The sequence below is a fragment of the Metopolophium dirhodum genome, chromosome 1 (genome assembly GCF_019925205.1).
Source record: "Metopolophium dirhodum isolate CAU chromosome 1, ASM1992520v1, whole genome shotgun sequence".
In the NCBI taxonomy this organism is placed as follows: domain Eukaryota; kingdom Metazoa; phylum Arthropoda; class Insecta; order Hemiptera; family Aphididae; genus Metopolophium; species Metopolophium dirhodum.
Genome location: NC_083560.1, coordinates 44,734,264 through 44,755,512, shown reverse-complemented (window position 1 = coordinate 44,755,512; position 21,249 = coordinate 44,734,264). Strand labels below are relative to the sequence as shown.

The window sequence follows — 21,249 nt, the reverse complement described above, 5'->3', positions numbered from 1 at the left end:
GTTACGACATAAGCATATGTGACCACCATAAGTGAACTTTCTTTTACTTACAGGATCACAAGGAAAGCATTAGGTATATACTGGAACTTCTCTCAACAACTTCCTATAGTACGCCTATCCTTGGTAAAAGTCATTGTTTGTAAAATGTTTACGAAATACTTTCTGTAATGAGTAAGAGCAAATAGTTCTATCTTTTTCAAGCTTCAACCCACATTTGTCTTTTTTCTCAATTATCATTAGAATGAAATGTCTTCTATTCGTCATGTTAGTAGTCAAATAAACATTTCATATGGAGTAGTTCAAAAAATGTTTAAAAAAAACATAAAATGCACGCTTATTGTGCTGATTTAGTTCAACATTTACGTGAAGGTGACGCTGAACGTATTTACGTTCATTGCTTGGTTTTAAATTATATTCTTTGGACAGACGAGTCTAAATTTACAAATAATGGAGTTTTAAATAAACAGAACCATCGCTATTGGGATGACCAAAATCCTCATTGGACATTTGAAACCAACAATCAAACTGTGTGGGGAACGAATGTATGGTGTGGTTTGCGATTTGTTGAAAATGTTTACTATATTTTACGGCCCAATGCTTTTGAGTTTCTTCATATTTAGCTTTATCAATATGATTTAAGTATTTATTTATTTTTCAACCATGGAATATTATCCAGCTCTTATTTAACCAACAATTATTCACAGTTATTACCATTGATGGTCAATGTATAAATTATCACGTTTCTGATGTCTATTATCGTTTTCGATTCATTAGCAATACATATAATCATTTGTAGGTATTTAAACAAAACCATTTGTTGATTGAAACCAACCGTTTGATTTCTAAACATTTAAAGTTCAAAAATCGACAAAATATGGAAAAATACGAAAATTACCAAATTATTTTTAGTTAAGAATTCATAAAAATTTTTCTTTTTAAATCTAAGATTTTAAAATGTAATACAAGATTCCTTGTAAGATTATCTACCTTTATCAAAAAAAAAATGTCTATAAGAAAATCAAATTAAATTTTTACGAGTGTTTGAAGTTCATATTTTCACAATATTGGATATTCACTCAATTTCTCATGTAGCGGTTTTGTTATTCAAAAACGAATAACCGTAGATACATGAAAATTTCACTGATTATTTTTATTTTCATAATATCATCAAATATATTAGTAATACCATAGGCTGACTGACTGTTTTCGCTCAGAATCGATTTTCTTATACAATGATATTATATCATTGAATTTAAATTTAACACCATCCATTACAGTGACACACTTGAAACCTACTGTACATCCACTTGCCACACCTTTTTTAATATTGAATTTCCCGAAAAATACAATTTTCTGGGCTATTAACTTGCCGATTACGAAGACTACAGTATTTTTCACAAAACTTAATAGACATTTAAAAAAAAGATATTATAACTTATTATTTATTTTTCACATGGTCACAAAATTAAACTGAACTTTGATGGGAAAGTATCTTTTAAAATAAAATACAAGGAAAGTGTAAACTTTAAATTGTGAGCTCTGAGGTTATGTTGTTCTCTACATGACGTGTATTATGTTATTGTTGTTAATCTTCTATCTTAAATGTTACCTATTATTGTCACTTATGTATTGAAGAAAATGTTTGAGATTTTTACACCATTTAAAAGCATTTTAACTTTAAGCGCTCATAAAAATTGTTTGTGGTATTACCATACACTTTTTTTAATTCTACCAAAAACCACTTATGAGTAACTCTGTTAAATTCCTAAGATTTTTTACACAGCATTTAAAAATTGGTAATGAAATTTTATCAATATTAAAAAAAAAAAAACTAAGTCATAGTGTCATGTAATGTAACTTGTTACATTTACATTGATAGGTTAGATTTTTAGATGAGTCAGTTTCGGTCCTAAAAATCTCAACACACCCTTAAATTTAAATTAATTTATTAATTTTTATGACAATTATTTTAATGGGTTTTAAAAAAATCATACTAGGTCATTAAAAACTTTATGTGAAGAAAAAACTATTGTAACATAAATACATATTATATACTTAAATTGCTATATATGTATATATTACCGAGTAAAACGAGTTTACCATGATTATTATAAGTGCGAGAGAGAGAAAATAAAAATTAATTAATATCAAAGTTATTTTTTATTTTGTAATTTTATTCTCTGCTAGATTGAGATAATTAATGAACTAGGAACTATAAATAACTTACTAAATTTCTTTCTTAATTAACGTGAAATTAACGAGTTAATTTTTCATTTTAAGAAGTAAGTTAAGTAAATTTATTTTGTTTATAATTTTATAATATTTCACTATTTCAGTCTATTTCGTTTTCATGTCAAAAAATATGTATCGTAAATTGTTTTAAGTTAAACATTTATATCATTCGAATCTAACTTATATGGAAATACTGTATGAAGTATTAACACTATATCTTATAATTTAGTTTTGGGTTGGAAAAAATTAAGTACGCTAGCGTTGGATAAACAAATTAAAAGTTAACAAAAAGTGTGTATTCATTTTTAACTTAACTGAGTTAACCGATAGTTAAACTTTTAACTTTTAACTTTTCATTATTGGTGCATATTAACTTACTTAACTGAGTTAAAAAAAAATCATTAACTTGCCCAGCCTTGGAAATATGTATCATCATTTAGCGTGCACAATTGCGTTTTGCGATTTCTCTTGATGATGTTATTTGTCTTATAAGTTTTGACTTTTGTTACACTTTTTCTAAAAAAAATCGATTTTTTAAACTATTATTTTTAAGTTAAAGATAAAAGCGTTATATTACTATCATACAGTTCTTATCAGTTATAATTATTATTCATTACTTACAAAAATAAGTTTTTAATGTAAACACAAATTATTTTTGAATTCTGATTTTTAAATATGGTTTCTATATTTTATTGTTAAAAATGGAATTTTTTAATAAATTTATAATAATTATGTTACATCAGCTGGTATTGCAAATTCAATTTACAAAATAATATTAATATATTTAGTAGTATTTCAGTATAAATAGTTATCTATTTGTAAGACATTATTAGAATATGAGAACCGTGTGCTTAATGTTGGATTTAATTTTGTTGCATGTAGGGGGCACAGCGTATGGATATGTTCATGAGTTTCCGTTGGTCGTTATGCAACAAACCCAATTAGTGGCACGCACACTTTTGCCTTCGTGATCTTGGCGTCCATTTTAGTTTTAGTCTTTCAGCTGTGGTTATTGGTTTTGTTACGTCCCAACCGACGTCGATATATACATCAACGCAGAAATGAAATACGTGATGTACTAGGTATGATGAATGTTTATTAACGTAGTACAAAATTACAATGTTATAATATATGGTGTAAAAGAGTGGTGTTACGACTCTTTAAAATAGAATATAAACTGTGAGTGGTGTTACGACCTGACTCTGAATGTCCCTACTCCCTAACCGTCTGAAGAGCTCTTGTCCTGGGCTTCTATATATATGATTGTGTCCTTTGGAGTGGGTGGTTGTAGTAGTGGCTAAGCTAGGTCATGAGACATTGTTCGGGTCTCGTATTTGGTATGCTGGTCGATTCGTATCCTGCGTATGGGCGTTGGCTTTCCAAGAAAGATACGTATGTGACGGCACCTTCTATAGTTTAATTGTTTTCTCTACGCTTTTGCAACGACCTCCGCATGTTATACTATACTAATTGCCTTATTAGTTATAGTGTCAAATATTATTAGAAACGTGCGGCGCGCTGTAGATAGTTAATATATGACTACTGATTGCGCCGGGGACGGAACAATAGTTAGCCCGTACGGCCCGATCGCTAATTACTTCGCGCGCTGTATTCACACACCGACCGACCTGTGTATAGATGTGTATGCGTGTGTAGCGACTCAAAGGAAGTGGACGGGGTCGCCGAGCAAGACCAGAGAGTGCTAGTGTGTGGGTGGGTGTGTAAATGTGTGTATAATGTGATGTGTGTGCTTAAAGAATATTGGACGGGTACCTAACTCAAATAAATGAAAACTAAAATTATAATGGTAGTAAATTGCGATAATATAATAATTGTTTAAATAATACACAGTGTAAATATAATGGCCCTTTTGGCCTAACCGATAAAATAATATAAGCCGCTATTTGAGCTGTTACTCGTAAAAGTATAAATTTGTCCCACTGGCTCGGCAATGCAATATAACATAATAAATAAATTGTTAAAAAAAACTTACAATTTGTCGGTGCACGGCTGGCCAGCTGCTACCTTTGCCTGTATAATAGTTTTATAATAGATACACAACAATAATAATATAAATTCACTGGCTATTCAAGCCAGACAATAATTTAAATAGCAATAACTAAGTACAGTTATAATATGATAATTCAAAATATGATTTAAATTACGATCGCACTCGTGACAATGTTATAATATAATACTGTTTGAAATAACCCGACGATTAGCGTTGCGGTATATGTCAACAAAATAATAAAATATGCAAACGGCTATTAGAGCCGATGCTAACAATATAATATTTGTGGCGATTCGCGCCTATATACACAATTAACTATTACAATAATAATAAAAGACACTGACGGCGATTCACGCCTACAAAGAGTATAATAATATTGTTGGCTATTCGAGCCAAAAATGTATCTAATAAAATGCCGGCGATGTGTGCCCACGTACAATTATTGCGTTGACTGTGTGCAACGAACGAACGAACAGAACTCACTGCCGCACCGCGCCTCGCCCTTGCTGGACAGTACCTGGTTGCGGTCTAATCTACATATTACATAATAATTAATAATCTTAATAATAACTGTGTGTGGTCGGTCGGTGGGTACATTGCTATTGTCGCGGCGGCGACAACTACTTAATACGTGGGTAGGTAACAGTTTTATTGCGGTTTCATTATTGTTCGTCACTCCTGACAAGGAGGAAAATCACGTCGACAGCACATGTTTTTAAATTTAAATAAAAATGTCCAGTTCTAGGATGTCTTTTCTGAATTTGTTGACATATTTTGTGTTTATTGTACATGTGCTACTTGTCAATGATTTGTTTGTGAATCTGGCTGTGATGTTAGTAGTGTTAGCCGTGTGTGTGTGTGTGGGTCGTGGGATAATACCTGTATATTTGCATTGTTGTCCCTACGCGTACCATATAGTCTCATTTGGGTAAGTAGTACACTACATAATATTTATCGTTATATTACCTATACACAATATTAATGTTTTCCAATGACTAATAATTCATGAATAAATAATTGATTAATTTTGCATATGACAATCAGGAAGTTAATAAATAAATAATGGTGTTTGACATAAATTTGACTGTCATTATTATTTTTTTGTTAAAAATATTTATCGTTTAAATAGGAACTTAAGTTTACACCTTAATTTCAGTTTTGGTACAGACTTTATCAAAATGACCACTGACTTTCACATAACCGTAAAGCCCATTTTATTTTTATCCAAGTGTATGGGATTAATTGATATTTCATATACCGTTGAACCGTCTGGATTATTGGTTCGGAATAAAAACTCAAATGTTCACAGATTACTAGAAATAGCACATATTATTGTGTTGTTGATATGCACCTATATATATATTAATCAATATGGGATAGAACTGCATATCCTTCAAATTGTAAATATTATTCAACTTTGGAGTACCATTATAGCAGCCAATCTATCAACAATATGGATAATCAAGTATGTATGTTTTAAATAATATGAATTATTTTAGGGCATGGGTACAATTTATTTATTTGCATTCAATTCACTTATCAGTGATATAATAAGAATTAATTAATAAAACATAATATATTATACCATTATACGTTGTACCTAATGATTTTAATTCAAAATAAATAAGTTTAATAATATTTTTAGATTACCAAAGAAACCATTCGTAGATCTAGAATTAAAAGATTCTATATAACATTTTATTCAAAAGTCTGTTTTTAATAGAAATGGTTTTAGAATTAAAAGGCTCATCTTTTAAAAACTGATATTATACGATCATTATTGATGATTTTTCTTAAAAGTAAAATGTTTTAAATCGTTAAATTTTGTCATAATAATTACATTGTTTTGTGTTAGAAGGTTGGCGGAAATTAGAAAGCATTATTCTGAAAAGGATTCAGCTAACAATAATACAAATAATAGATCAAAATGAAAAAGTACTAATTAAATACTTTTGTTTCCAAAAAAACTAATTCCATTTTATGGAAACACGAAAAAAAGACTAATAAACTTATGGGTTAATTAAATATGCCACTTTATAAATCTAGAACTAATGTAGATAGAATTTTGAAGTGGGTCTCAAATACAGAAAACAAAACGTGGTTATTAATCAGAAGACATTAAAAAACTAATATAAGTAATAAATAAGGATATAAATTATACAGCTAGTATTCCAGATACTAATGAACTAAACTATAATTTTCTTAAATTGATCTTAGGGCAGTTTTATCATTCAAAGTATACAGAACTATTTTGCACGGTTACAGTTTACAAGCAATTGAGTTCTGTGAATATACAATTAAACTTGAAATAAATGAAGATGGTAAAATAATGAATTTTTTTCAGCTAATGAACATAAAATCTCCAGAACCATATTGGTATTGTAATGAAATGTTATGTAACTTAAATTATACATATTATGCTATTCCAACAGTCATTAAAATAGCTAAAAATCTATTAAATACAAATAACTGATTTTCCCAATGTAATTGAAAATATTGACCTATGTACTAGCCAAGCACGACAGAGCTATAAGCTTAGGCACACTTTGTCTTGTTACATAGATTTCAACTGTTCTTCAATTTTATTATTTTAAAATAGTTTAGGACCTCATTCTCCAAGTATAAGAAACATTGTTTCATGTACAAACAAAATGCAAAGTGCACAAAATATGTTGTAAAAATTGAATAATATTTTTAAAAAAAATTGAATATAACATTAAATATAACAATAAATAAACTAACATAATAATATAATAAAAAAATAAAAATAATAAAAGCCTGCAAATCATATAACAAGTCGGTACATAAAAATATGTTATAAAAAAACTACTGATATCCCAACAAAAACAATAGGTTGAACTCCGTGTAAAAAATTGCGAAGTCAAAATAAAAGCTGGTTGTCTTCAGCATTATAAAGATTTGATATTATTAATAATAGTTAAGTACACTAAATTTAAAAAAAAACAGTCATTTATAAGACTTAAGCGTTATATAGAATGTATTCTATCTCAATAATTTATTTTATTTGAAAATTAATAATTGAGGTACATTAATATTTTTAATGGAAATTTTTTAAATACTCCAGTTAGGACATGTTTATTTGTCTTAATAAATTCTCGCAAAATAAATAAATTATTGAGATAGAATACATTTATTTTAAATTTAATTTACTTAGCATTCATCCATGATAACAGATCTTTATAATGCTTGAGTCTTATAAATGACTGTTTTTTTTTTAATTTAGTGTATTTAGTAATTATCAATGGTATCACATCTTAATAATGCTGAAGATTACCAGTTATTTTTGACTTAGAAATTGTTTACACGGAGTTCGACGAAGTGTTATTTTTGGGATAGTATATTATCTACCGTGGAAAATTCTGACATAGGGGTGCCCGGGTAATGGAATATTAGTATTCAGTAGTATTAAACATAATAATGACATATCTATACACTCAGTTAGATGGAAATATATTTTTGCATTAAGCGGGGAATAGACTCAAATTAAACGACTGAAGTGTGACTTAAACTTGTATTGTCATAAAATAAAACTAATTGTCATTGGTACACAACATCAATTGTTATTTATTATTTTTATTTTTAGATTTATTAATGGTATCATTGAGTTTGATCGAAAAATTACACCACTTACAACAAATTTGTTAATCCCACAGCGTTCATGGACAAAAAGACATTGGAATACGATTTTTACTTCGTTGTTCACATACTTTATTGGATTTAAATTCTTACAGATGTATTTCCATTCCTTTAAAATAAGAAGCATTGTGATAGCGACACAACGTGTTATATTCACTGCACCATTTGTTATGGATTATGTAATGACGATAACTTCGTGTTTCTTTCTTCAAAATATGTATGGCAGATTCCAGACGTTAAACGATCTCTGGAAATGTCTACCTGCCGACTTAGTCCCCATCTCCGACCAATGGACACATATCAAAATTGTGGTTTTTATGGAAAACATGCGGCTGCTACACGCTGAACTTTGCGATTTGTTGAAAATGTTTACTCTAGGTTACGGCCCAATGCTTTTGAGTTTCTTCATATTTAGCTTTATCAATATGATTTTAAGTATTTATTTATTTTTCAACCATGGAATATTATCCAGCTCTTATTCAACCAACAATTATTCACAGTTATTACCATTGATGGTCAATGCCCAAATCATCACGTTTCTGATGTCTATTATCGTTTTCGTTTCATTTATAAATGAGAAGGTAGGTAACTCAAAGGATTATTAAGATAACAAATAATATAATCATTTGTAAGTATTTAAACAAAACCATGACAACTGTGGACTTAAAATAGCTTTCATTTTATATTTAATGTGAATTATTGTACTCTAGCTATAGTACACTAATTTAAATTATTAAGATTACAAATACTTTTTATATTTTCTTTTAGATACAATAACACCTTCAATAAAATATTATTTCCGAGTTACGAGTTTAGGGTTTTCTGGAAATAAATAACCATATTATAATATTATTCTACAATATTTGTATGATATTATTAATCATTTTTATTTTATTTTATACTTTTTATAATAATCGTATAAATGAGTTTTCCTCTGTAGGTAGAATAATATTTTTATATAATAGAAAATTAATTGTGTTTGTATATACTATAATAATCTACTTTTCGTATTGTATATTATATAATTTTATTTAAATAATTAGTGCTATGGAGTAACAACCAAAACAATATTTTAAAATTATTTTTACAGAGATTGAAAATGATATCATATTTAAGATTATATCGAATTTCAAATTTACACTTTGACATAAAACGACAGGTAAAAATTATATCATTTATTTATTTTCTTACAATATAAAAATAAAATAAATATGATTATTTAGTTCCTAATTGTATTGTTTATTCTTCAGATCAAAATGTTTATGAATCAAATATCAGTTTGTGATTCGGACCGAATTTCGGCATTTGGGTTTTTTGAAATCAATTTAAATCTCATTATATCTGTAAGTACCTACTTGTTTTTTTTTTTATTCACCGACTATAATATCAGAACTGTATGATTATATTTCGTTTGATTTATCGTTTTGTATATTAAATCACAGAATATTGACTTTAACAGTAGGTATATTAATTTAACTTAATTTGTTCACATTGTAACAGTAATCGAGAATAGAGATTTACTGATCAGATCATTAGATTGCATTACGTAAAAAAAACAAAAATGTATATTGTTTTACATTTATTGGGTTTTTGTTCTATTACGGAATATACTTAGTTTATAATTTGTTTTGTTTGTTTACAGATTCTGGTATTATTGATTAGTGGAATAATCACATTAATACAGATGAAAGATCACCCAATGATATTGAAATTAAACAATGATAGTATTTCCTTTTTTACTTATATGAAAATTTAGTTAACTGAATAGTTTATTAGTTAAATAGTTAAATAGTTTAATAATTATATAAGTTTATTTCAATAGCAACATCGAATAACCGAATAACCATGACATCTTCTCCATATATCAATATAATAATTTTCTACACATGTTATAATTGCCCATATATTTTGACCCTTTTTTTTTTTTTGTTTTTATTAATTATAGGCTATTTATTCTTTTGTATATTTCTTCGTGAGTTAATAAGTTTGGACATTTAATTCTCGAGTTTTTGTAATTATTAAAACACATACAAAAATAAAGTCACGATGTTTTTTTATACGATTGTTTTAAATTATTTTATACTCATTTTCTCATTCGTACACAACCCCAAAGTCCAAATATTAATTGTTCACGGGGGTGCTAATAGAACGATACTCAAGCCCCAGGATTTTTAACCAATTGATTTTTTGACAAGCTCGGTACAAAACACCTCTTAGAACTGCATAATAGTTTTTAATGACTGTTATTGATTCCTAGTTAGTTCCTAGTTCAGAAACTATATTCAGAGGGAAAATTGTATCATTTGATATTTCTAAGAATTTCATTTTAACCTGTTGGATAACACTATACAACATTGTTAGTTGGTTGTTGGACATCCGTTATACTAGTACATGCCAAAATAGTTGATTTGAACCCCTAAAATCGGATAAAATTACCGATAATTTTCTGGGGGTAAAATAATTTAAATTGATATTTCAAAGAATTCCATTTTACCTTAATACTACTTTTTTCCAAGTCGCGCAACGGGGAGGGTATATGATGGTGGTAGTAAGGGGTAAGTTAATAAGTTTTCACTTACCGGTGATTCCTGTACGGGGAGCCAGTTGATGCGGACCTAGTGGGTGCCGCGTGGGTGAGGTGGATTGAGGTAACCAAGTTTTTCTTTAGTAAATAAAAAAACACAACTTTTGAAGGCGAGATGGTTGAATTTATTCGTTCACTCCAAACAAACAAAAAGAACAACGATTATGGTAAGGGTTATTAGCCCTGTGGGTAACCGTTACGAGAAGCGAGAACAAAATAAAAAATAATAAAAGACGATTCGCTGAGGCCGTTTAGGTGATCCCTCTCGTGCGGGTCGTCGATAAAAAACTGGTGACATTACAATCCGGTTCACCCAACTGCCGGCCGACGGTTCACGGCGCGGGTTTCGCGCGCCGGCGTCGTCCGTCGTCGATTGGCGGTTTGTTTGAGAAGCGTTGCGCGGCGTTCCGCGTAAAAGGCTATTTGAATTCAAACAGCTATTACGCGGGACCGCGTCATACTCCCACCCAAACTGCCAACGGCGGTGGTGTTCCGGCCGTTGCCGGTGTTGTCAAAGGGTGTGTGTGGAGGGTGGTTGTGGTAGACACCTGTCCGTGGGTACGCTTTTCCAGCTGTGTTCAGCGGATGTGGCCCTGGTGGTGTCTAGTCATGTTGGGGGGACGTGGGGGACTGAAGTACATGAGGCTGACCTCCATGTCTTCAGTGCCAGCCATGCCCGCGTCCGTCTCACCTAACAGGTCCGCCTCCTCTTCCGGGGATATTTCCATATCCGCGGTTTTAGGGGTCGCGGCTGTTAGGTGTTCCGCGGTTCCGGTTGCTCCGGAAGTGTTTGTCACTTCCGGTACCGTGACCACGGTGAGGTCTGGTGTCGCAGGCTCTGGCTGTGACGGGGCGGGGGCTGGTGTTGACGCCAGTTTTTCCAGGTGGTGTTGCTGGGACGTCTGCTTCGCCTTGTAGTCCCGCATCCGCTGCTTGTTTCGGCGCTGGCGGGCGTTAAGTGAGGCCGGTGGTGTTGTGTCAGTGGTGGTGTCTCGTATTGACAGCGGGTTGACGGGCGTTCCTGGAGGCGGGATGGTCGATGTCCTCGGCGCTGGTGTCGGTCTCTCCATTAGTGGTCGGGGTGGCAGTCTCACGGGTGCCCGACTTGTCGACGTTGGTGGCGCCGGTCGAGTTGTGGCCGCCGGTCGTGCCGTGGCCGTCGGTCGTGTCACCCGTTTTTCATCGGCCTCGTGGTTCTTATGTTCGAGATTATTTTCTATTTGAACACCATGTGTATTAAATTTTAAAAATGCATTACACCTTTTATTTGTACACGCCCACCGTTGAATTTCATTTTTCATTATGCGATGAAAACGGAACTTAAACCCGTCAATCACATGTAACTCTTTAAGTTTTTCACTATACATTTTTATACAGAAAATAAACGAAACTTCAAACGAACAGCAAGCAAGTATGGTTGTCGATAAACTGAATAAACATAGGCAGCGGTTTAAAAAGCACCGGCACAACCTTAATCGTTAATATCAAACAGTAATTTCCCAACGTCCACGATCGCTATATCAAAAATAATAATAGGAAATTTCTTATCTTATATTTGTGTCCGCAATTCGTATGTTACCTTTTTAGATTTCGTCCGAAACTCACATGGTTTTTGTCACTTTGTCCGCAATTCGGAAACACCGGCTCCCACTGCATACCGATGAGAGTAGGTATCTATATTCCCACGGATGCCGTGTCCGTCCACAATCATCTCGGAGATGCTAACGTCCTACTCCTAGTCCGTGGAACTGCATTTTTGATTACCGCTTGTGTATATGTATCGGTTATTATATTTATGATGCACTATCCGTAGTTTAAAATATAAAAAAAATTGTGTAATTATAGTGTACTGCCTTGTGTTTAACTAAATAATTTGTTTATTCGTATACTTTAATTGCATTTATATATCAGGTTTCCGGTTATATACTCCTTTCTCATAAATTTATTTCCCTAATTACTACTTATTCGTAAACCTATTTGTTTACTGCTCGTCTGTTTCAAGGTCTTCTGCTTTCTTGACCTGTTTAGTTGATATTATTTTATATTATGTGTACGTTTTTATTTGTAATGTGGTCCAATACCCGAAAGCCAACTCACGTCTCCTTCATTATATTTACCTACAGAGTGGTTTCTACTTAATGTTAATATTATTAACTATAACGTTTGACACTGGGTATTAAACTGGTTACGACATAAGCATGTGACCACCATAAGTGAACTTTCTTTTACTTACAGGATCACAAGGAAAGCATTAGGTATATACTGGAACTTCTCTCAACAACTTCCTATAGTACGCCTATCCTTGGTAAAAGTCATTGTTTGTAAAATGTTTAAGAAATACTTTCTGTAATGAGTAAGAGCAAATAGTTCTATCTTTTTCTAGCTTCAACCCACATTTGTCTTTTTTCTCAATTATCATTATAATGAAATGTCTTCTATTCGTCATGTTAGTAGTCAAATAAACATTTCATATGGAGTAGTTCAAAAAATGTTTAAAAAAAACATAAAATGCACGCTTATTGTGCTGATTTAGTTCAACATTTACGTGAAGGTGACGCTGAACGTATTTACGTTCATTGCTTGGTTTTAAATTATATTCTTTGGACAGACGAGTCTAAATTTACAAATAATGGAGTTTTAAATAAACAGAACCATCGCTATTGGGATGACCAAAATCCTCATTGGACATTTGAAACCAACAATCAAACTGTGTGGGGAACGAATGTATGGTGTGGTTTGCGATTTGTTGAAAATGTTTACTATATTTTACGGCCCAATGCTTTTGAGTTTCTTCATATTTAGCTTTATCAATATGATTTAAGTATTTATTTATTTTTCAACCATGGAATATTATCCAGCTCTTATTTAACCAACAATTATTCACAGTTATTACCATTGATGGTCAATGTATAAATTATCACGTTTCTGATGTCTATTATCGTTTTCGATTCATTAGCAATACATATAATCATTTGTAGGTATTTAAACAAAACCATGAAAACTGTGGACTTAAAATAACTTCCATTTTATATGTAATGTGAATTATTGTACTCTATAGTACACTTATTTAAATTACTAAGATTACAACTACTTATAATATTTTCTTTTAGATGCAATAACACCTTCAATAAAATATTATTTCCTAGTTACGAGTTTAGGCTTTTCTGGAATTAAATAATTTTCAGTAGTCTCTTATATTTAGAGAAGGTGATTTTTTACTATAATATGTGTTATAAGCCTAACTTGTACAGATGACGTACCGCGGAATGAGGAATGAAAAGATTATAGTGTCATGTAATGTAACTTGTCATTGTTAGGTTAGATTTTTAGATGAGTCAGTTTCGGCCCTAAAAATCTCAACACACCCTTAAATTTAAATTAATTTATTAATAATTAATAAATTAATTTAACAATTATTGTTATGACAATTATTTTAATGGGTTTTAAAAAAATCATACTAGGTCATTAAAAACCTTATGTGAAGAAAAAACTATTGTAACATAAATACATAATATAATATACTTAAATTGTTATATGTGTATATATTACCGAGTAAAACGAGTTTACCATGATTATTATGCGAGAGAGAGAAAATAAAAATAAATTAATATCAAAGTTATTTTTTATTTTGTAATTTTATTCTCTGCTAGATTTAGATAATTAATGAACTAGGAACTATAAATAATAACAATATGGTACACTCAGCGTATGCAGAGAGTCAGACAGTGAGAAATCATCATACTTTTAGACACTTTTGGAATATTATTTTTGTGTAATAATTTTACTGCAATGGAAATATAAATATGCAAGGCTGGGCATTTACGAGTTTAAAAGTTAAAGTTAAGTTAAAAAGTTAATTTTATTTTAACTTTTTAACTTAACTAGTTACTTTTGGCTTTTCATTAACTTAACTGTTAACTTACTAAATTTCTTTCTTAATTAACGTGAAATTAACGAGTTAATTTTTCATTTTAAGAAGTAAATTAAGTAAATTTCTTTTGTTTTTAATTTTATAATATTTCACTATTTCAGTCTATTTCGTTTTCATGTCAAAAAATATGTATCGTAAATTGTTTAAAGTTAAAAATGTATATCATTCGAATCTAACTTATATGGAAATACTGTATGAAGTATTAACACTATATCTTATAATTAAGTTTTGGGTTGGAAAAAAATTAAGTACGCTAGCGTTGTATAAATAAATTCATTTTTTTTTAACTTAATAAAAAGTTAACAAAAAGTGTGTATTAATTTTTAACTTAACTGAGTTAACCGATTGTTAAACTTTTAACTTTTTATTATTGGTGCATATTAACTTAACTTAACTGAGTTAAAAAAAAATCATTAACTTGCCCAGCCTTGGAAATATGTATCATCATTTAGCGTGCACAATTGCGTTTTGCGATGTCTCTTGATGTTGTTATTTGTCTTATAAGTTTTGACTTTTGTTACACTATTTCTAAAAAAAATCGATTTTTTAAACTATTATTTTAAAGTTAAAGATAAAAGCGTTATATTACTATCATACAGTTCTTATCAGTTATAATTATTATTCATTACTTACAAAAATAAGTTTTTAATGTAAACACAAATTATTTTTGAATTCTGATTTTTAAATATAGTTTCTATATTTTATTGTTAAAAATGGAATTTTTGAATTAATTTATAATAATTATGTTACATCAGCTGGTATTGCAAATTCAAATTACAAAATAATATTAATATATTTAGTAGTATTTCAGTATAAATAGTTATCTATTTGTAAGACATTATTAGAATATGAGAACCGTGTGCTTAATGTTGGATTTAATTTTGTTGCATGTAGGGGGCACACCGTATGGATATGTTCATGAGTTTCCGTTGGTCGTTATGCAACTTAATTAACTTAACTCTTAATAATAACTGTGTGTGGTCGGTCGGTGGGTACATTGCTATTGTCGCGGCGGCGACAACTACTTAATACGTGGGTGGGTAACAGTTTTATTGCGGTTTCATTATTGTTCGTCACTCCTGACAAGGAGGAAAAATCACGTCGACAGCACATGTTTTTCAATTTAAATAAAAATGTCCAGTTCTAGGATGTCTTTTCTGAATTTGTTGACATATTTTGTGTTTATTGTACATGTGCTACTTGTCAATGATTTGTTTGTGAATCTGGCTGTGATGTTAGTAGTGTTAGCCGTGTGTTTCTGTGGGTCGTGGGATAATACCTGAATATTTGCATTGTTGTCCCTACGCGTACCATATAGTCTCATTTGGGTAAGTAGTACACTACATAATATTTATCGTTATATTACCTATACACAATATTAATGTTTTCCAATGACTAATAATTCATGAATAAATAATTGATTAATTTTGCATATGACAATCAGCAAGTTAATAAATAAATAATGTTGTTTGACATTAATTTGACTGTCATTATTATTTTTTTGTTAAAAATATTTATCGTTTAAATAGGAACTTAAGTTTACACTTTAATTTCAGTTTTGGTACAGACTTTATCAAAATGACCACTGACTTTCACATAACCGTAAAGCCCATTTTATTTTTATCCAAGTGTATGGGATTAATTGATATTTCATATACCGTTGAACCGTCTGGATTATTGGTTCGGAATAAAAACTCAAATGTTCACAGATTACTAGAAATAGCACATATTATTGTGTTGTTGATATGCACCTATATATATATTAATCAATATGGGATAGAACTGCATATCCTTCAAATTGTAAATATTATTCAACTTTGGAGTACCATTATTTCAGCCAAACTATCAACAATATGGATAATCAAGTATGTATGTTTTAAATAATATGAATTATTTTAGGGCATGGGTACAATTTATTTATTTGCATTCAATTCACTTATCAGTGATATAATAACAATTAATTAATAAAACATAATATATTATACCATTATACGTTGTACCTAATGATTTTAATTCAAAATAAATAAGTTTAATAATATTTTTAGATTACCAAAGAAACCATTCGTGGATCTAGAATTAAAAGATTCTATATCACATTTTATTCAAAAGTCTGTTTTTAATAGAAATGGTTTTAGAATTAAAAGGCTCATCTTTTAAAAACTGATATTATACGATCATTATCGATGATTTTTCTTAAAAGTAAAATGTTTTAAATCGTTAAATTTTGTCATAATAATTACATTGTTTTGTGTTAGAAGGTTGGCAGAAATTAGAAAGCATTATTCGAAAAGGATTCAGCTAACAATAATACAAATAATAGATCAAAATGAAAAAGTACTAATGAAATACTTTTTTTTTTATTTTTGAATGAAATGATTTTAATTCTAGAACTTTTTTATACTTACTAAAATTTATAATTTTATTTTATTCAATTTTATACTTACCAGTACAGCAAATTATTATTATAGTTTTGTGAATTAAACTATGCAAGTTGCTAAATACTTGAGAACTCCAAGAATCGTCCCAATCTATTTTAACTCAATCTTATAACTCATAAGAACAGAATGTTTTAAATGTCCTAATAGTAGGTACATATAAATCCAGCGCGACTGTAGTGGCGCGAAGCTAAGTAAAAAAACAAAGCAGAGCGGTATCTACACGAGCCAGAGTTTGTCTATTCAATGTGTGTAAATTTGCCCATTTTCTTTAGCCAGGGCTACAGACCTAACGGATGGACGGATTGGTATAAAATATGTTGTAAAAATTGAATAATATTTAAAAAAAAAATTGAATATAACATTAAATATAACAATAAATAAACTAACATAATAATATAATAAAAAAATAAAAAAAATAAAAGCCTGCAAATCATATAACAAGTCGGTACATAAAAATATGTTATAAAAAAACTACTGATATCCCAACAAAAACAATATGTTGAACTCCGTGTAAAAAATTGCGAAGTCAAAAAAAAAGCTGGTCGTCTTCAGCATTATAAAGATTTGATATTATTAATAATAAATAAGTACACTAAATTTAAAAAAAAACAGTCATTTATAAGACTAAAGCAATTTATAGAATGTATTCTATCTCAATAATTTATTTTATTTGAAAATTAATAATTGAGATACATAAATATTTTTAATGGAAATTTTTTAAATACTCCAGTTAGGACATGTTTATTTGTCTTAATAAATTCTCGCAAAATAAATAAATTATTGAGATAGAATACATTTATTTTAAATTTAATTTACTTAGCATTCATTCATGATAACAGATCTTTATAATGCTTGAGTCTTATAAATGACTGTTTTTTTTTTAATTTAGTGTATTTAGTAATTATCAATGGTATCACATCTTAATAATGCTGAAGATTACCAGTTATTTTTGACTTAGAAATTGTTTACACGGAGTTCGACAAAGTGTTATTTTTGGGATAGTATATTATCTACCGTGGAAAATTCTGACATAGGGGTGCCCGGGTAATGGAATATTAGTATTCAGTAGTATTAAACATAATAATGACATATTTATACACTCAGTTAGATGGAAATATATTTTTGCATTAAGCGGGGAATAGACTCAAATTAAACGACTGAAGTGCGACTTAAACTTTTATTGTCATTGGTACACAATATTAATTGTTATTTATTATTTTTATTTTTAGATTTATTAATGGTATCATTGAGTTTGATCGAAAAATTACACCACTTACAACAAATTTGTTAATCCCACAGCGGTCATGGACAAAAACACATTGGAATACGATTTTTACTTCGTTGTTCGCATACTTTATTGGATTTAAATTCTTACAGATGTATTTCCATTCCTTTAAATTAAGAAGCATTGTGATATTGACACAGCGTGTTATATTCACTGCACCATTTGTTATGGATTATGTAGTGACGATAACTTCGTGTTTCTTTCTTCAAAATATGTATGGTAGATACCAGACGTTAAACGATCTCTGGAAATGTCTACCTGCCGACTTAGTCCCCATCTCCGACCAATGGACACATATCAAAATTGTGGTTTTTATGGAAAACATGCGGCTGCTACACGCTGAACTTTGCGATTTGTTGAAAATGTTTACTCTAGGTTACGGCCCAATGCTTTTGAGTTTCTTCATATTTAGCTTTATCAATATGATTTTAAGTATTTATTTATTTTTCAACCATGGAATATTATCCAGCTCTTATTCAACCAACAATTATTCACAGTTATTACCATTGATGGTCAATGCCCAAATCATCACGTTTCTGATGTCTATTATCGTTTTCGTTTCATTTATAAATGAGAAGGTAGGTAACTCAAAGGGTTATTAAGATAACAAATAATATAATCATTTGTAAGTATTTAAACAAAACCATGACAACTGTGGACATAAAATAACTTTCATTTTATATTTAATGTGAATTATTGTACTCTAGCTATAGTACACTAATTTAAATTACTAAGATTACAAATACTTCAAATATTGTCTTTTAGATACAATAACACCTTCAATAAAATATTATTTCCTAGTTACGAGTTTAGGCTTTTTTGGAAATAAATAACCATATTATAATATAACTGTACAATATTTTTATGATATTAATATTCATCTTTATTTTATTTTATACTTTTTATAATAATCGTATAAATGAGTTTTCCTCTGTAGGTAGAATAATATTTTTATATAATAGAAAATTAATTGAGTTTGTATATACTATAATAATCTACTTTTCCATTGTATATATTATTTTATTTAAATAATTAGTGCTATGGAGTAACAACCAAAACAATATTTAAAAATTATTTTTACAGAGATTGAAAATGATATCATATTTAAGATTATATCGAATTTCAAATTTACACTTTGACATAAAACGACAGGTAAAAATTATATCATTTATTTCTTTTTTTACAATATAAAAATAAAATAAATATGATTTTTAGTTCCTAATTGTATTGTTTATTATTCAGATCAAAATGTTTATGAATCAAATATCAGTTTGTGATTCGGACCGAATTTCGGCATTTGGGTTTTTTGAAATCAATTTAAATCTCATTATATCTGTAAGTACCTACTTGTTTTTTTTTTGTTCACCGATTATAATATCAGAACTGTATGATTCTATTTCGTTTGATTTATTCTTTTGTATATTAAATCCACTGGTTCTAAATCGTTTTATCTTCACAGAATATTGACTTTAACAGTAGGTATATTAATTTAACTTAATTTGTTCACATTGTTACAGTAATCGAGAATAGAGATTTACTGATCAGATCATTAGATTGCATTACGTAAAAAAAAACAAAAATGTATATTGTTTTATATATATTTTACATTTATGGGATTTTTGGTGTATTACGGAATATACTTAGTTTATAATTTGTTTTGTTTGTTTACAGATTCTGGTATTATTGATTAGTGGAATAATCACATTAATACAGATGAAAGATCACCCAATGATATTGAAATTAAACAATGATACTATTTCCTTTATACTCCTAAGAAAATTTAGTTAACTGAATAGTTTATTAGTAAATAAATTAATGGTTTAATAGTTATATAAGTTTATTTCAATAGTAACATCGAATAACCGAATAACCATGACATCTTCTCCATGTATCAATATAATAATTTTCTACACATGTTATAATTGCCCATATATTTTGACTCTTTTTTTTTTATTATTAATTGTAGGCTTTTTATTCTTTTGTATTTTTTCTTCATGAGATAATAAGTTTGGACATTTAATGCTCGAGTTTTTGTCATTATTAAAACACATACAAAAATAAAGTCACAATGTTTTTTTATACGATTGTTTTAAATTATGTTATACTCATTTTCACATTTGTACCCAACCCCAAAGTCCAAATACCAATTATTCACGGGGGTGCTAATAGAACGATACTCGAGCCCCAGGATTTTTAACCGATTGATTTTTTGACAAACTCAGTACAAAACACCTCTTAGAACTGCATAATAGTTTTTAATGACTGTTATTGTTATGTTCCTAGTTCAGAATCTATATAAGCAATAGTAATGATATATTTTATGGTTAGGCCCATTACCAAAGTGATCCGCAGGGTGTGGTGTATCAATAGAAACGTAGGCCAAATCTGAGAGTCTTGGTAGCAGGTACCTGTGTGGTAATGCTGTAGGCACAACGTGTCTTTGTCTTTTCGGAGGTCGATGATGGGCTATATTAACTATTTTTTTCCTGTGGCTAAGTGGTTTTTATTTATATTTCTATAATACCATTTTAATCTAATGGATTACACTAAATAACATTGTGGATGGGTTATTGCATCTCTGTTATATTTGTTCATGCCAAAATAATTGATTTGAACCCCAAAATCCGCAAACATTACAGATATTTTTACGAGGGAAAATTGTTTTCATTTGATATTTCAATTAATTACACTTAAAGCTGAAGGATAACACTAAATAACATTGTGGAACAGTTGTTGCACTTCTGTTTTACTTGTTTATGTCAAAATAATTGATTTGAACCCCAAAATCCGCTAATTATACAGATTTTTTCTGGAGGTAACGTAATTCTTAGTTGATATTTTAAAGAATTCCATTTTAACCTGATGGATAACATTAAATAACATTGGGAATCGGTTGTTGCACTTATGTTATATTTGTTTTAGCAAAAGCAGAAATTGCATCCACAAAAATGGACTAATATTTTTTTTTTTTTTTTAGAATTCAACGGGATTAGCCCTTTTACAAAATTTAAAGTGGTATATAGACCAATAATGTATAGAAAAAAAAATTTTTACAGAAAATAATAATTATTAAGCACAACACTAAGTAATAATGAAACGTATATAAATATA

General features: G+C 29.4%; 3 protein-coding genes across 3 annotated transcripts; 2 read left to right on the top strand and 1 right to left on the bottom strand.

Annotated features, from left to right (window-relative positions):
• The first annotated feature begins 5,421 nt into the window (after positions 1-5,421).
• Positions 5,422-9,656, top strand: LOC132939372 (uncharacterized). The gene is made up of 5 exons (XM_061006504.1): positions 5,422-5,708; positions 7,848-8,481; positions 8,991-9,059; positions 9,151-9,243; positions 9,543-9,656. Exons 1-5 carry the CDS (start codon positions 5,422-5,424, stop codon positions 9,654-9,656), a joined length of 1,197 nt encoding a protein of 398 aa, XP_060862487.1.
• Positions 9,657-11,062: 1,406 nt separating this feature from the next.
• Positions 11,063-12,238, bottom strand: LOC132939368 (probable serine/threonine-protein kinase DDB_G0281745). The gene is made up of 2 exons (XM_061006490.1): positions 12,211-12,238; positions 11,063-11,700 (listed from the first exon to the last, which is right to left on the bottom strand). Exons 1-2 carry the CDS (start codon positions 12,236-12,238, stop codon positions 11,063-11,065), a joined length of 666 nt encoding a protein of 221 aa, XP_060862473.1.
• A 3,755-nt stretch (positions 12,239-15,993) lies between these two features.
• Positions 15,994-19,940, top strand: LOC132933608 (uncharacterized). The gene is made up of 5 exons (XM_060999876.1): positions 15,994-16,280; positions 18,083-18,716; positions 19,222-19,290; positions 19,381-19,473; positions 19,810-19,940. Exons 1-5 carry the CDS (start codon positions 15,994-15,996, stop codon positions 19,924-19,926), a joined length of 1,200 nt encoding a protein of 399 aa, XP_060855859.1. The 3' UTR covers positions 19,927-19,940.
• Positions 19,941-21,249: the final 1,309 nt, after the last annotated feature.

Excerpts from the sequence above, each read along its gene's own strand:
- LOC132939372 (XM_061006504.1), top strand. The coding sequence starts at position 5,422 with ATGACCACTGACTTTCACATAACCGTAAAGCCCATTTTATTTTTATCC. Across the intron at positions 5,709-7,847 it reads TCAACAATATGGATAATCAA|ATTTATTAATGGTATCATTG; the intron begins GTATGTATGTTT and ends TTTTATTTTTAG. Across the intron at positions 9,060-9,150 it reads ACTTTGACATAAAACGACAG|ATCAAAATGTTTATGAATCA; the intron begins GTAAAAATTATA and ends TTTATTCTTCAG.
- LOC132933608 (XM_060999876.1), top strand. The coding sequence starts at position 15,994 with ATGACCACTGACTTTCACATAACCGTAAAGCCCATTTTATTTTTATCC. Across the intron at positions 19,291-19,380 it reads ACTTTGACATAAAACGACAG|ATCAAAATGTTTATGAATCA; the intron begins GTAAAAATTATA and ends TTTATTATTCAG. Across the intron at positions 19,474-19,809 it reads ATTTAAATCTCATTATATCT|ATTCTGGTATTATTGATTAG; the intron begins GTAAGTACCTAC and ends GTTTGTTTACAG.
- LOC132939368 (XM_061006490.1), bottom strand. The coding sequence starts at position 12,238 with ATGCAGTTCCACGGACTAGGAGTAGGAC. Across the intron at positions 11,701-12,210 it reads CCACGGACTAGGAGTAGGAC|AAAATAATCTCGAACATAAG; the intron begins GTTAGCATCTCC and ends GTGTTCAAATAG.